This window comes from Vanessa atalanta, chromosome 7 (genome assembly GCF_905147765.1).
Source record: "Vanessa atalanta chromosome 7, ilVanAtal1.2, whole genome shotgun sequence".
Classification (NCBI taxonomy): Eukaryota; Metazoa; Arthropoda; class Insecta; order Lepidoptera; family Nymphalidae; genus Vanessa; species Vanessa atalanta.
The window spans coordinates 10271783-10289312 of NC_061877.1; the positions used below are offsets into that span (position 1 = coordinate 10271783).

Genomic DNA, 17530 nt, shown 5'->3' on the forward strand with positions numbered 1-17530 from the left:
AAAGAAAAGAGGAATATTCTTTCACTTCTAATTTAAAAAAAATATGCTCTTTTTGTCTCCGCTCCACATTGATGTATGCTTACCATTAATTAATTTCTTGGTATTTTATAAGGAATAAATGTATTGTAGTAATTTCAAACTACTTGCAAATGTTACTTCATACAACAAGAACACTAATTTAGGTATTAAGATTTTTTTTAAATCAGTTCTTTAAAGTGAAATAAAAAATATAATAATAACATTAAATGTTATTTATTAATATATTAATATTTCAGATAAATAGTTACTATTTAAATACATACTAATTTTTCTATGATATTACAATTTATTTTACACACAACTTTAATTTTAGTACATATTATAAACAACACAAAGTTTAGAAAAAAAATATGTTTACAACTACATTATTATTATTGCACATTTATGGTTGGCTATAACAACTTCAATATAACATGCACCACTGCATACTCTTACACAGAGCTTGTCCTTAAATGAATTCATAATATTCCAATGTGACCTGGCTCCAAATATTTGTAATTTATGAAATAGACTTCATTGTCACTGTAGGTACACATTGATAATAATTACTATCTTATTTCTAAGTAATATACATAATAAATTTGTTTTTATTTTGTTAATAAATATGCAATAAACTCGAAACCCAGTGTCTTTTCGTATAGGTACGGTTTTATCGTTATTGTTATGTTTGAATTATTACAGATAATTTGTAATTAAAGCAATAAAAATCATAATGAGATCATTCAGTATGCTCTTAATTTGCTCCAGGAGCTAACTAATCTAGCAATTTACATAATTTATTACAGTATTTCAGCTAATCAAGTTTACATTTATTTGAGTATAAAAAAACTTATCGAAGCTTTCTTATATCGAGATCTTGATCTTTGCTGAATTAAGTGTATTATTTTATTTGTAAAAAAGATTCAAGGTCATGTCGGTGGAAAACCTATATTCAAATATTAAGTAACAGAAAGACGATTCTAATTAATATACCTTTCCAAATGTTCATATGACAATTAGTGTAAGGACAAAATCTAAAAAATAATTGAAATAATCCTATTCTTTGAATTAAAAATTATTGTATTAATATGAATATAATACAAAAGTATGATTATTTATAGGTTATATTCAAATAAAAATATTTCTAAAAACCAACGAATTTAACCGTCTTGTGAGAAAAAAAAATTACAAAGTTTTGTCCATATTTCAAGAAAACAAGAAAGGAAATATATAATAACCGTCGACTCGGATGCTCGTTTAACCACCGGGAGCGTCGTTGGACTATGAGGATATTGAACAATTTTATACAGCAGCAGCCGAGGTGAGCACGTTCAGAGAGGGCCGCTCGTGCGCTACAAGCCCGTCTTGAGGCGGATCTTCTTGAGGCGCGAGGGCGAGGGCGTCACGAAGTCCTCCTCGGAGGTGGAGGCGGCGCCGCGGCGGCGCAGCGTGCGCGAGTAGCTGCGCTTGCACAGCTTGGCGCTGTCGGCGTCGTCGGCGGCGCGGCGGCTGCACTTGGCCTTGACGACGCCGCCCGTCTGCGTCTTGCTCGCGTTCGGCTTGCGAATGGCGAGTATGTTCCGCCGCTTGGTCGACAGCGTCTTCGGCTTCGGCTCGTTTTCGGCGAGGTATCGGGTGCGCGACGAGGTCTTGACGGGATCGTTTTTCTTGGCAAATTTCATATTCGAGTTGATCAGTTCGTGGCCGGAGCGCTGCGCGAGCACCGGTGGGCTTCGTTTTCGTTCGGAGTCCGATTTGGCTGCGACGAACGCGTTCTCCTTCCTTTCGTCCGTCACCTTGGCTTTGGAGCGCGCGAAGAGCGGCATTCGTGAGGGTGACGACGTTTTCGGTCGTAATCGAGAGGTTGTCAACTGAAATCGACGAAAAAATATATGATGTTAATCCTAAACGGTATAAATATGATATGATTGTTAACTAAGGTGAGTAATTTTAACAGCATATGTTTTAGTAAATGATAAGCGTGGCGTTATTTTCACGAGTCGAAACAACACATTTCACTCTAATTAGTTCCTTACCCAAAATATTTTGTATTAGGCTGGTGATTGATTTTTATATAGAAGTTTTGGGAGTGACTTAGCACTGAAAACCAAAGAGATTTTTAGTTAAGAACACAAGTAAATTAAAACGAAAATATTAAAAATGATTAGTATGAACAAAAACGTAAACGAAGTAAATATTTGAAATTATACAATAAAAGATAATAGTTACTAAATAAGGAAAACATATGCAAAATAATTATATAAGTATGATATTTACTGTATCATTCAGAATATTTAAATTACCCCCATAATCTTAGCGTGCATCATGGCAGCTCGTGCAAAATGTTAATAATAATTATATATAACAGATTAATTTTAAAGTGCGGTAAAACCATCAAATTTTAAGCTCAGCGCAAGTAACGCAATACTTAACCACCAATAATATATGTTCTCAAAAACGACACTGTATTATATGTAACTATTATAATAGTTATATGTAATTTGATAGATACATTAAAATGTGTACGGCTAAGAGTGGAGTGGGTATTGTGCTACATCGGGCACGTGCGCGCGTGTGTGACCCGTACGTACCTGCGGGCGCAGCGTGCGCGTGTGCGCGCGCAGCCAGTCGCGCACGGCGGACAGGTTGCGGTGCTCGGAGCACGGGATGCGCGAGTTGGGGTGTTGTCCCGTTAGATCCAGGATCGACGCGCCGAGGGATCGCCCCACCTGTGCGACCAGAACAGATTCATTATTTGAATGCTGACGAAAAATTTTTTTACATTACCGCTGGTGGCTTCGAAGACAGCATACTCTGTTTATTTACCTACTTATATATAAAAAAGCTGTAACTAATAATTTTTTTATATACACTTTGCACCCAAGTCTTCCTTTTAAGTAGCCTCGCAATGAAAGTAATTGAAATTTGAATCAATATTTTTCTACCAGATTTACCATAAATAGTAAGAAACGAAGCAAAAGATTTTTATTTAATAGGAAGGCGTACGGACGAATGGACCACCTGATAGTAAGTGGTCACAACCATGGCTCATAATTTTGGCACAGTTAGAAATATTAACCATTCTTACATCGCCAATCTTGGGAACTAAGATGTTATTGCGGCGTAACTACTAAAAGAAGCCCTTATGCCAGTAGTTACACTGGCATCATCTTTCAAGCCGGAACAAAACAATACAAAATATTGCTGTTTGGCGGCAGAATACCTGTCGAGTGGGTGGTACCAACCTAGACGAGCCGGTGGACTACCGGGACGTTGATACCCATTTTATTTTGTACATAAATCATGTTCAGTATTAATCACTAATCGCCGCCGCGTCATGCAATCACTTTTTAAATTTTATTTGAAGGAAAAATGCCAGATGTCTATTACACCTTGACGCTATTCCATGAGAGCGGCGAATGCGAGTGTGTTAACACGGCTTTAGATATAGATATGAGTGCTAACAATGCAGCGGTGAGTGTTTTTACATTTGGAGAATTTTGAAGAGATAATGTGAAGTAGGCAAAAAGAAGCTCTTGAAATTAAATCTTCTATACAATCTAGGTATTCATAAATAGTAAAAATATAATTTCTATTGTTACCATATTAACTAATGCTATACATAACGGACAAACCTTCAGTGGATCTATCTCTTCGAAAAACTCCATATTCTTAGCGCGATAGTGTCTTACCTGCAATGGTGATAGGTCTTCTGAGATTTCCTTAATTAGTTAGTGTTATGAGTTCTACATCAACAACTATTTTAACGTGTTTGTTTACTAATCTTATTTGCTAAAGTTCATCCAGATTTTTTAGTCGAGAAATCGGCAAATGATAATCGAAAACTAATCCACTTTAAATTTTACGATTTAGTACGAAATCTCTTTAAAACTTTTTTACCTCTAAATATTACCCTACCTACAGAACCTGAAAAGCAGTCATACTCAATATGTTCACGTGGAGAAAGTTCCACCAGTGTTCATTATCATCCCAAACTTCGGTATTACTCCGAATTATACCTATTCGTACTTCTTCCACCATTACACAACTAATTATTACTAGGCTAAAACTCATGGGTTCCAAAGAACATTTTGATTGTCTTCTCCGTATGATCGAGAAGGTAGGAGGAAGTACGCCGCCTTTACGTGAGTCTGTCAACGAAAGCACTCGTTTGGTACTGCAGACTGACGTGTGGTATATTCTTTTGAATAAGGACGCGAGGGTCTCAACGCCTTCCATCAGAACGACGAAATTCAATTGAATAAAATCAATAAAATAATAATAAAGGTATGAATACGGCACTCATACTTCGATTCCGTCTATCTTCCTATTTACCTAGATGTTCCCTAAAAAAATGTACTGGAAAATTAACAAGTAGCTAAATTTGATAAGCATTGTTAGCTATTATCTCTTGTCCATCGATGTTATACGCTTACAACAATTACGAACACGATGCACTACGGTCCCGGAAGATTTGGACAGTTCCAGCTTTATAAGTGTTATCTGTCTCTTCTGGACGGGATTCAAAAACACGGTTATTAATTTCGGTTTCTGTTTATACGTGTTTTGCAGAGGTAACAAGACAGAAAATAGTAACAATTACTACTGACAGCTGTAGCTTTAAGTTAAACTAAAGAAGGAATTCAAAGTAAACATGTATATGACAATGTGTAAACTATTACTTTAAAATAACAAAACGTAAACTATTTTTTTCCTAAATGTTGTCAGGGTTATCCAACCGGGATCAGTATCCCGTATCCCGGTTGGATAACCCTGGTTAGATTCCGAGTACCGAAACTGACCCAATAATATGAAGACACTGAGGGCTCAGAATGATGATATTATGGGCGTTTTCTGTGAGAATGTTCACTTCGTTGTCAAAATAGAGAAGGCGCTTGCGGCGCGGCGCGGAGTGGCTCACCTCCTGGAAGATGTGCGGCGTGTACTTGGGCGGCGGCGGCGCGGCGGGCGGCGCGGCGGGGGGCGCGGGCGGGTCGCGCGCGGCGGGCGGCAGCACGTTGACGAGGCGGCCCGTGTTGTAGTTGCACTCCAGCGTGTAGGAGCGCACCAGCCCCGTGGCCTTGAGCACGGCCACGCGGCCCGAGCCCTCGCGGGACATGCCGTCGCGCCGGTCTCTGCGCACAACGGCACGCCTTACATTACTCGGCCCGCGCGAGAGGCTCGCGGGGAGCCGCTCGGTCGCGCCGAGGTACGTACTTGAGGTACATGTTTCTCTCCGTGAAGTTGCACGAGGAGAAGTGGAAGTGCAAGTTGTTGAGGGACATGATGCGCGGCAGCAGCATGCACTCGACGCAGCTCTCGAGGTCCTCGAAGTGGTTCCCGTACATGAATATGCCTGGCGTGACGAACTCGTGTTGATTGGAGGCATCGATATAAATAGTGGATGAATGAGATGATCATTATGTCGAATAACAGATAACTTTTATGATTAAAGTGTTTAGTGAACGTATTTGTTACAGATAAATAGTAAAAAAACGAGGCAGGCTACCTTTTTTCGAGGCGTGTCCGTGTAAGTCTATGTACAGGTAGAGGCCAGAATCGACCTCTTTGTAGGGCACGCGAGGCGCGGTAGGTGCCCCAGGGGGCACGGGAGGGGGCAAGGGTTTCTTCTTCGGCTGCTTGTTCGAGATAGACTTGGATTTCTCTTCCTTTGGCAGGGTGGGCTGCTGGAGAGGGGGCTAGGAATGGAATAAATGTTATAAGATTTAATTTTACAAAAGATTTGGTTAATAGATAAATAGATTAGGAAGGCGGACAAACGAGTAGACAGCTCAATTGTAAATTGTCATCGTTGTTTACCCTTAACATGCTAGTGTACTGCTGAGCGAGAAATATAAGTCGGCATGTTTCCGTATGAGTGTGCCCGGAAATACGAAATCTTCAGACATGCCTACTTATAATTATTATTCAATACGTTACCTTAGTTTACTTAACAATTATAGAGAAGATTAAAATATTATAGAATGTTAGAAAACGGTTACAAAATATAACATTAAAATTAATTTTGTCCACTAGTATAATCTGCAGAAATATCATTCCTTAATTGCATATAAAGACAGTAAGTACCAGTACGAGGGCATCTCCTGTGCTGCCGGCGGGCGAGTGTGCCGGCGAGTGCGCGGCCGAGTGCGCGGGCGAGTGCGCAGGCGAGTGCGCGGGCGAGTGCGGGAGCAGCGAGCAGTGGTCGCCGGCCGACACGCCCGTGCTCGCGTGCGCCGCGCCCTCCTGCACGTTCTGCACCGACGGCGGAGCAATGGAGGAATCGATTTATTTTAAATTGGACTAAGTTACCTAATTAGTCAACTCAGAAGATTCTCATGCATTGAGACAAAATAAGTCCGCTATAGGACACGCATATCGCTCCTAGTTTATTGTGCTGAACGTTTTTCTACAGATTCAAATTTATAATGAAGCACCGATTAGTTGTTTTGCCACACGTAGTAGCTGTCACTTGGAAAATCGATTTACAAGAAAACACTATCTACATGAATTTATTTGTTAGAAAATGTTTTCGTTCAGGTGACCTGAAATCATTATACACTCGTCATATTAAATTACTAATTTCAGGAGTTTGATTCTTCATCCTGTTTCTACTTGTGCCTAAATTTCCTACTCAAATACAAGCTATCTAAAGCTTGCTTTTTTATACTTTTGAATATTATAAATTTAAACGATAATGCAAATTTTTATCCTTAAAGTTACCAACCTGGTGCAACCAAAGTTACCAACGTAGTTTTAATTGAAAAAAAAACATTAGTCGTATTGTACTCACTATTTCTTCATTCTCTTGTGTAATAATATATCTCTTAAAACAATTTGTACAGAAATAGAGACTTTCGGAACTATCCACAAATTCAGCGTCGTGCAGCTGTAACAAATACAAAAAAAAAAACTGTAAATATGAATACGACACAAACACGACGTGTGATTGTAATGGATATTACCTTACGCTCCTGATCATCTATTTGTCGTCTTTGGTGCTCCCTGTACTCCTCTATGCTGTGGTACGTGGGGGACTCGGGGCGCATCTGTGTTTAATATATCATAAAATATTTAAAGGGCCAATTGGGTATAATTTTAATGGTGACATTATCACGAAATATATTTACGACCCAAGATAGAATCAGAAAATACATTCTGTACACATCTGTGTATAGCCTATTCCAACCAAAAGAGAACAAAAACCGAATTGAATAAATAACACTTGACATCAAATTGACGCGATATCACTGGCCGAGAGCGTGAATACTCTGTGATATTCATTATGGATTTGAGAAAAAAATAAAGTCTACGAAGCTGTTTCCGGAAATTCGAAAGTAAAATTAAAATGGATATAAGTATTCAAGTGGAATTGTGTTGTATTAATAATTAATAAATAAACATATTCATCAAGAAATGTTTGTAGTGTATTTGGAATACGGTAATATGAGCTGTGTTTAATGTTAATTCTGTTAGATCTCGACGTCCAAATCTCATTGTCTTTAGTTAGCATCTATGTATTATATTTGACCGTTCGCCATAAGGCTATGCTAGAGGACGGAGGAGGAAGGACTCTGAAGTAATAACAGGTATATATTCCAATGACTAATAAATAAGTCAATAAGGCAATAGTTATTATAAAACATATCATTGCTTCGATCGAATGATATAAGTAAATAAGACTGAGCGAGTATCCGTAGTCGCACCGCGGCGGAGTATCCGGGCAGCAGCGTGGCGAGGCCGGGCGAGGTGGTGTCGAGGCGCGAGGCCGCCCGCCGGCACTCGCCGCACCAGCCCGCGCGCACGCGACCGCGCACCGCCTCTCTGTGGACACCCAGGCCCAGATTTAGGGGAGGGCAACCGGGGCAGCTGCCCTGAGGCCTCCACAGTAGTGATTTAACTATTTTGATATATATTTAGTTAGATATTTATTATAAAGTCAAATTATAATAATATAAGTTTTAAAAGTACACATGTTATTGACAAACTTGACTGACAGAAATAAAACAGTTCATATTAATTTATAAAATAATAATTAGCGTCTTCACTCGTTGGCACCTCATCACTGCTGCACTACGAGCGGTATTACGCATGGCTGATCAAACAGTACTATAACAATACTGTATAATTACTCACACCACTAAGATATTAAACTCCTTGTGCCTTCCGAATCAAAACACGAACAGAGTATTGAGCTCAGTGACAGAATAACTGACGCATAAAAGGACCCTTTTAAAGTCCTGTTCTCGGTTAATTCGATTTGATTAGGTGCAACAGTGACTCGCTCTCTTAACGATCACATTCGAAGATGCAAATAACCGGTAAGGTTTAAGAATTGAGTAAATATACGTACTCGGTAATGAAGGATGACGATTCCATTAGCAAACTTATGCTATTCTTCAGCGTCTCCCTCAACGGTTTCAGGGGGTTATTGCCATGAACGTTCAGCTCTTCACTCGTGCTGAGGTGGACGCTGGACCCCAGACATGACTTCAGAACCGATTCGTTGAGTAGCGACGAACTATCTCCTACATTTGAGTTCGAAACGTTCGAAGTAACTTCGCTCGCTTGTAACGGCATCTCTTGGAGTTTCATGTCATATACCTAAAATAATAAAAAATACTATAATGGACAAAGATATGCTCTATTATTGAAAATATTCAGCATCGATTTCAGGACATTGCTCCACTGCAAGTCGATAGATATATCTGGGAGCCGGTAGTGCCCTTGCTAAATTTCGCACAACCGTGACATCCTTTTTTGAAGCCGAACAGGGCAATTTCGAAACCCTGTAACTTCTTTGTGGACAAAGCTAGAAGCCTGCATTGCAATATCAGTAATTAAAGGGCCATACAATGACTAGTTATTTTTGATTTCTTGCCACTCAAAGTTTTCTAAATTTGTCACTCACTCGCCGATCATCAACATTCTAAGGTACTTCAGTACACACTCACTCTTTAAAGGGTCTAGCAGACTTATTATAAGGAAATTGCACTGACGCCTTTGGGCATAGTTTAACCTTTTAAATATTACTTCTTCACTCACAGTACTTGTACTCGTGATTTTAGATCTCTGCTTTCACTTATAAGGGAGATGTTATGACAGATATAGAAATTAATCCAACGCGAAAAAATATATACCAATGAGCTCTATATTTAGTATTTTTTTATATTTTTTGATTAATTTTTAGAAGTTTAAAAATCAATATTCATATTTGAGGGTGGTTTTTTATATGAACTACTGGAGATACACCAACCAAGAAAATATTATACACTTATCTCATAGTCTACAGCAACAAAATATTACAAAAACAAAAGAAATCGAGCAACCTCTTGAAAAATCATTTTTTACTATGTAGCAAAACTAACTACGAAGCAAAATGACCACTATAGTTGTATAGATGATAAATAATACTGGTTCAAATTGCATGAGAAAAAAGATGCGTGGCACGCGACAATATGAGTCACCATATACGACCTCTAATATATCTAATAAGTCTTGCCCGTACGAAGGGGGTATAGGTAAACAGTGCAGTACTATATAAGAATACTGATTTCGGTGTATATTATAAACAAAACCGATTGATTGTTATTGATATATATGGACATTGACTTATCCATAATTATTTTCTCATTCACAAAATTAGTACTATGATATTTTTTCCTGAAAGTTAGCATCAGGCTCTTAAAACACACAGTTCTCTGATAAGGCGAATGACGCAAGTATACAAGTGTTATGGTTATTTAATTAGACAATACTTTCGCTAGTATATCGATTTCCACATTAAATTCCGATTTAGATTATATTTACATAAACACAATATTATTTCATATATTCGTATAACCGCATCTTAATTAATTAAAAGATATGTCCGCTTGACCGTTTTTCCCCACGGCGGCCGTTTTTAAGGGCAGCCGATACTAATGATACTCGATGATAATTCGTTCGTAGTAAATACAAATATTTTTTTATTGATTTGCTTCGGAATTTAAAGATATACATGTATAGATTAGCAACAAGATCAATGAGGCAGTTCGTAAAAAAATGTGTACGTGGCCATATCTGTACGACGTATAAACTATTCCTTACAAGCCTCTGTAACGTTATGACGCTTTGCCTTTAATTTTCTGGTTCGCTTACCCTTCGAACCAGAAAGCATAAATATAGCGTATTTCGGAATTTATATGTATATTCGTTTAGAAATAATATACTCGTGCTATCTTCACATTCAATTATACCCTGTACCAGAGGGGAAGGTGTCAGGTACTATTTGTTCTTTTACATGTATACAAAATGTCATAATAATTGGCTGATTATGTAGGACGTGAAAGCGACGTGTGCCAATATTTTACAATCAAAGTTACCTGTTCTGCGAGGTTCCCAGCTTCGCTACTCAACGACTGGACCTCTTTTGAGCAATCAGCTGAGACGTGTTTCAACACGCCGGTAGATTTGTTTGTTGTCTTGATCTTATCGCGTTTGTATGTTGGGGAGGTGACGCTTCTCTTCTTCTTGGTTTCGATCAACTGTAGATTTATTTTTGTAATATTACTGTTATACAAACACAGTACTCATATCGTAACGGAAAAAATCGTTCCCAGGACTTAAAGTTAAAGGACTTATCCTTTAAACACCACAACTGAATACCGAAATTATTTTTTAATTATTTTCTTTACAACTCCCTCTCTATTCAGCCATTACATAACTCGTACTTACTTTATCTCTAGAATAGCCTAAGCTTACGGTCAATATGATAGTATAAGTACCGTAAGAAAAACTTAACGTTATTATGATTTAAAAATTTAAATCTGCAGTGGTGCACCAAGCTTAAAACCTCGTTTTAAAATAAAATATTTGCCTTTGCCTTTGCCTAGTAGCGAGTCATTTACGGATTGTTATTAATAAAATGGATGATGATATTAAAGGTAAATTCACTTACCTCGGCACTTTCGCTAATATTTGGAACACTTCGCGCAGTGAAGCTGTTGCTTTCCTCGCATATATCGTCCTCTTTTTCACATCCAAAGTGATAATATCTGAAAAAATATCCATATTGTTAATTTAAAAAATACAAATGGTTTAAAACCTAGATTAAACAAGAGTCCATAAATTATAATTACTATTTGTACTATTTATGTTCAAAAGACACACAAATGTCAAAAAATTAATAAAATTCATTGTTGAATTACTAATATGTTTTATTTAATTATTTGACAAGAACATAAGACGTAGAACCCTTTGATATAAGGCATATTCCAATCAAAGGAAGAATAAAGGTAAACAAACATTAGATTTACGTAAGTCTTAGCATAGCTTTTTTAGTTACGCTAACTCCTACCGAAAGTTTCCCCCTCGGACCAACTTCAAATAATTAAAATGAGGTCATTTAAAAACCACCCATAAAGTGTTTGAGAGATAATTTCAAATATAAGTTGAAATTAAACAATTTTCATTTTTTAACTTTTATATATATAATTTTTTTACTCCTTTCTCATCCTCTTAACAAACCCCGGTATATCGTTGGCATCACTGGCTTTTTTTTTTTTTGCAATCCATAATGAATATCAAATATTATCCAAGCTCTCTATATCACGTCGCATTTAAATTCATTTTTAATGATATTGTTGAAGGTAAATATTCCTACTATTTGAATAGCATTATATACTAAAACATCATTATTACAAACAACTTTTAAACGTGGTAGAAAATATATATTTTATGAAATTAAAAAATGTTAAGGGTCTCCGAGACATGCATTGCCTAGAAGTCTGGTATGGTCAATCAAGCTTCGATGAGATCACGGGTTTCGACACCATGCATTTATTAAGAAATCGAACTTAGTTAAAAGTTTAGTAATACCTTATAAGTGACCTCGATGCGTACACGGTAGGATGGAGAGTCAGCGACGGGTTAAGGTACACCCTGTTCAGGTTGACTCCCCGGGTGTCCGTCCGGTAGTGTCCCCTCGCCACCCCGTCGGGGTTCAGGAAAGGGATCAGTTTGAACACATACAGCTTCCGCAATTGTATCGCGATGGGATCGTTCCTCATGAGGAGGAGATTGAGGAAGCCATTGAAGACGAAACTCGAAGGCGTCTCTCCTGGGTGAACTCGAGCTGACACAAATATAACCTAGAAAAACACCATTATATTAAAATACTTATAGTGTAACCAATGTAATGCTCGTACACGAGAATTACCAATGGTGAATGGTGTAATATGTTTGTTTGTTTGTTTAAGCTAGTTTCTGTTGTATAACATGTCCTATAACGGCTAACGTTAGTCTTAATGTGTTTTTATATTGTTTCACATTACTAGTATATTATTAAAGCTAAAACCATGTCTTAACTACAAATATAGACAAGGCGGCTATATTCGAAAATGAATAGCCGTCTTGTCTACATTTATTATTTACGCAGGAGATATATTGGAGCTATAAATAAATGGAACAACTCGGTGGAACCGAAACCCGACTATAGACTTCAAACTCTGATGTATCGGCTTAACATATTTAATTCAAAACTTCAGAAAGCTCAAGTTACATATAATTTCATAAACTCTATTATTGGCCCGAACAGCAGTTTGAAGTCTAGACCTGCAGCATTATAAGTTAACCGATACACCAAGAGGCAATAGCATCGCAATATTTTATTTTAAAAGGATAGAACTATAAAATTGTTGTATAAGCTGTACCTTTTTGTTTTGAAACTTGAAAGGTCTTTCTTGGTTATCAGGGAACAGGTTCTTCAATCTGTCTTCCCTCTCCGTGGTTATGCCGTGGTGTGATGATATTGTTAATAGATCTACTCGCCGACCTGTAATAAAGTTTCATATTTTAGTTATGTTGTCAAGTATTAAACAAAACGATTTTAAGGACAAAAGGCACTGCATGAAATAATTTTACCCACACAACCACAATAGGATAGCGAAACGCAAAGGACACCTCGTCTTAAAATGAAGGTTTGATGATTATTCCAATATGCTGCAGAAATATTATAACTTGGTGGTAGGACTTTGTGCTAGCCCATCTGGATAGGTCCCACCTAGTCGTCACATATTCTACTGCTAAAAGTAATACTTAGTACTGTTGTGTTTCAATTTGAAGGGTGAGTGAGCTAGTGTAAGTACAGGCACAAGGGATATAACATCTTAGTTCCCAAAGTTGGTGGCACATCCGCAATGTAAGGAATGATTAATATTGTTTACGACACTAATAGTCTGTGAGTGGTAGTGAACATCAGGTAACCCATTAGCCAGTCTACCTACTTAGATCATAAAAAAAAACCGGCCAAGTGCGAGTCGCACTCGCGCGCAAAGGGTTCCGTAGCATTAATGAAGGTACACAACAGAAGGTACACAAATTTCATATTGTAACCTTTTTTTTAACAGCCTGTAAATTTCCCACTGCTGGGCTAAGGCCTCCTCTCCTTTTGAGGAGAAATTGGAGCATATTCCACCATGCTGCTCCAATGCGGCTTGGTGGATACACATGTGGCAGAATTCCGTTGAAATTAGACATATGCAGGTCACGATGTTCACCTTCACCGCCGAGCACGAGATGAATTAAATACACAAATTAAGCACATGAATCGCAATCATCATAAGGTTCTTAAATGTAAAAACTTTTTTTTAGTCTCTCTTGTCCTTATATCTCTCTGTAACCATGGAGTCTGGCTGTAACCAATTCGTGCAAGCAGAATTTGACTCATTTCGTGGTTTTTGGCATGAGAAATAAGTAATTAGGTAGTAAAAAGTAAGTGGTTACTAGATAGGTAGGTATGTAGTAGGACCGCCCAGTTTAGTTTATGATTTTCACTTTAGTACCTACATAGTTACGTACTGTTCAGGCAGTTTAGGTAATAAAAATGATTACTCAATTTGAAATTGTATCCATAAAGGGCTATGGTAACCAAATAGTGCATTGTATGTGCCAGCATTTAACTCAATATTGCTAAACATAAAATTCAGTATTTTGTGAATATTTTAAGTGCCTACCTGTTACCACTTACTGATATAGAGCAAAAAGGGCAAAAAAGTAGATTTTGTTGTATGGGACCCCCTTACATTTTTTTTTTGTTTTTAGTATTTGTTGTTATAGCTGGCAACAGAAATACATAACTTGTGAAAATTTCAACTGTCTAGCTATCGCGGTTTTTGTGATACTGGTGACAGACAGCAAAGTCTTAGTAATAGGGTCCCGTTTTTACCCTGTGAGTACGGAACCCTAAAAAGTTTTATCATACAGCTTTACTAATGGGGTTTTTTTTTACTACCAAGGTCGAGATGAATTGAATATACAGTGATGTTTGTCGTCCATATACTGCTAAGGTATACATAATATATATTTAGAGATCTCGACATTACCTATATCATAATAAGATAATATAAATAGAATATCATTTAACATACCTTCTAAAGAATAAATCAAACATTCTCTGCAATAATAAATATCATCAGGTGACTGCGGCGGCGGCAATGGCAACATTTTTAAGTCAATGGAGTTAAGAGCTATTTGCAGTTCAGCAAAAGAATATGGATATGTGAAAGCAAAGAATGTTGTTGCCTTTGGATTTTCTGATGTACGGTATCTAAAGCTCAGTGTAAAAGTGTTGTCATCCGTCTGAAACAAGAACCACTTTATTTTAGATATGCCTAAGACAATCATGTTATGTTATGTTATGTATGTTAAGACAATCATGGATACTTAAAAAATAAATATATACTTTTGTGTATTACAATTCAAAACAATAAATTGGGAAAAAAATAATTACAGCCTGTAGTATTTTTTGATTTCTTATAAAAAAAAATTAATTGATTGACGTTAGTCTTTTTTACATATTTTTTATAAAATTATATTGATTTAAAACAAAAAACTAAATTTTCAGTGCCTTATTATATTATACACAAGCTTCACTTCTGAAATTGTATGAATAACAATTTATACATCTTAGAAATGTTTTTATTGTATGATGGAGATATATAAAGTAGATAAACAAATGCACTTACAGAATGAACTGGACGATCCCTTATTCTTTCCCATTGTGGTTTTCCTGGCAAAGTTCTAGTCACAGGCGCCATCCCTTGGTTGTACATCTTGCCTTGTTTATTCAAGTTTATAAGATTCAGCCGCACCTAATTTTGTTAAATTATTTGTTATTTAATAATATATTAAAATTGTATTTATTATTTGTATTATAATTAGTCAAACTCAATGACTCGATATGAATAGTGTAAGAACAAAGCTGTATTTGAAATAAAGTTTTACATTCATAAAGCACAAAATATCTTTATCAATACTATGGTCAATAATACCTGTACATTTGGTTCACTAGCTTGAATACCAAAATAAAACCAGGTGCGGTTTCCATTCTCAAACTCAGTACCCGCGCAATCGGGTCGAGTCCACAAATTGAATTCATAGTCAGGGGTTTCAGCTGCATTTGTTTTCGGATTAACAGATGGAGCTTAAACAATAATATCAGTCAGTATGTAAAAACGTGTAAATAATCCCTTTCAAGAAACACGCACACAATAGAAACGTGAAATTTCATCTGAAATTGACATTTTTCTTGATAAGACGTTCCGTCAATTATATTTTATCGACTTACTAATGAACTCCGTAGGCACTCGTTCCACATGTCCCAGGTTTCCAGAATCAAAATTATGTATGAAATAAAAACCAGCGCATTCAATTATATTATTATGATCCATAGTAGTGTAGTTTGGCTACATTCTAAAAAAAAGTACTCAAATTCACCAATCTGATTAGCTTCTGTGTACACATTTACTTTAACAATTTTACTGTGGAAGCATTAAATTCAAAAAACATGTTTAAAAATTTGAAAATGACACTCAAAAATATTAGCTTCACTGTTTTTCCAAACAAAATTATGTAATTTTGTTGACATCGATTGACGGATAACAGCTGATTTGGTGATATTTTTTAATTGGTGATCTTTTTTATGTGGTCTAAGTGATTATATTTTATTAATTAAAAAACTAGCACTTAAAAAATATGCACTAAAATTTATATTCGGATAATTTAGATATTGAGTGTAAATAGTTGCATTTACTTTTTATTTAGATATCACTTTTTTCCATTATGAAATTTTATTCAAGATGGCCGACGTGACATTCCTGATTTCTAGACAAAGGGATTCGCTATGCGAACTGCCAGTGCTAAAAATTATATAATCTCTTTCATTTACTAATTACAGTTATAAATTAAGTTTAAAGGAGATAATAAATTTAACTATATTTATACTTAAAAGATCACATTAGAAAAAAAATTTTGAGAAAATATTGAAGCTAACAGTTTTGTAAATTCTTTACAAAGTGGAACATTATTGATTTAACGTGTACAGTGTACACGGTAACCATTATCTAAACTTTCAACATAGCATAATAATTATAACGTCAATGTATAAATGTAAATCACATACACTTTAAAGATCTAAAGCATCAAAATATATTGCCTATATATCTATTTTTTATATTATTTTATTAAGACAGGGCCCAGGATAGTTATCTATTTAGATATTCTCTATCTAACTGTCCCGGCTTCGTATGGAATAAAATACGTGTTTACCTCGTCACATGCTTTAAAATTATGAAGTATATAGATGTATTATGATAATATGATTATTATAATAATGTTAGTATCGATCCCGCTAAATATGCTAGGTATCTAATCACTGTAGCGTATACGTGTACGCCCCGCATCTTTTTTCATACATTTATTCAAATATCTTGTAACCTTTACCTTACCTTACCTTTTCACCTTACCTTACCTACGACTCACTAACAGACGGCATTGTCCAGGTTTTTGTTATACCTTCAAAGGCTTCAACGCTTCAACAAAATTGGGCTTCGATATAAATATGTTTTACTAGTTTTTTTCTGGATAGTCCCCATCGTTTTCTTTTTGGGGATCGTGCCTCCCCATGCCCCTTGCTACGATAATGTAGATAAGCATAAGCAATGTAGATAAGCATATTAATTTTAAAATACAAGTACCTATCTCTTATAATGTAGTCAGTGTTAGTCATTTGAGCACTCTAAAGCTACCTTTTGTTAACTTGATTACTGCCCTATTGGCACAAATGAGTCACAATAAAAAAAAACAAAGGTTTTTAAAGATAAAAATGGGTAGCTCATTTGCAATTCTACCTACATGTTGTAAATAAAAAAGCAATTAATGTTTTATGCAGTGGCGGATTAACAATGGAGTAAAAGGGGCGGCAAACACTGCTACAACTGCTATAGGTAGGTGGACTGGCAAATAGGCCAACTTATGGTAAGTGGATACCACAAACCATAGAGATTGTAAGATATTGCTGCGCGGCGGTGTCGTGAAGCATAAGCACGGTGGAATAACGTGACGGTAACACCTTGGTACATTTCAATAACGATAAAATTATTGAATTAATTAGTTAACGTACATACCGATGGTATATACGCTTATCATTATGAACTGTAGTTTAAAATACAATTTTAATTTAGATATTTGTATA

At 36.3% G+C, this 17530-nt stretch overlaps 1 protein-coding gene across 1 annotated transcript; it reads right to left on the bottom strand.

Moving 5' to 3' along the window:
- Positions 1-1812: 1812 nt before the first annotated feature.
- Positions 1813-16040, bottom strand: LOC125065487 (cytosolic carboxypeptidase-like protein 5). The gene is made up of 20 exons (XM_047673116.1): positions 15626-16040; positions 15330-15481; positions 15024-15149; positions 14427-14637; positions 12711-12832; positions 11878-12149; positions 10958-11054; positions 10383-10544; positions 8372-8622; positions 7725-7842; positions 6984-7067; positions 6812-6907; positions 6106-6273; positions 5528-5717; positions 5236-5374; positions 4940-5153; positions 3654-3710; positions 2610-2747; positions 2055-2118; positions 1813-1889 (listed from the first exon to the last, which is right to left on the bottom strand). The coding sequence occupies exons 1-19, from the start codon at positions 15726-15728 to the stop codon at positions 2113-2115; spliced, it is 2706 nt and encodes a 901-aa protein (XP_047529072.1). The 5' UTR covers positions 15729-16040; the 3' UTR covers positions 1813-1889; positions 2055-2112.
- Between the last annotated feature and the right edge of the window lie 1490 nt (positions 16041-17530).

What these genes read in the sequence shown, in the direction of transcription:
- LOC125065487 (XM_047673116.1), bottom strand. Translation starts at nt 15,728, where the DNA reads ATGGATCATAATAATATAATTGAATGCGCTGGTTTTTATTTCATACAT. An exon ending in GAGAGAAACATGTACCTCAA is followed by an intron (nt 5,154 to 5,235) that starts GTACGTACCTCG and finishes CGTTGTGCGCAG; the next exon opens with AGACCGGCGCGACGGCATGT. An exon ending in AAGAGATAGATCCACTGAAG is followed by an intron (nt 2,748 to 3,653) that starts GTTTGTCCGTTA and finishes CTGGTCGCACAG; the next exon opens with GTGGGGCGATCCCTCGGCGC.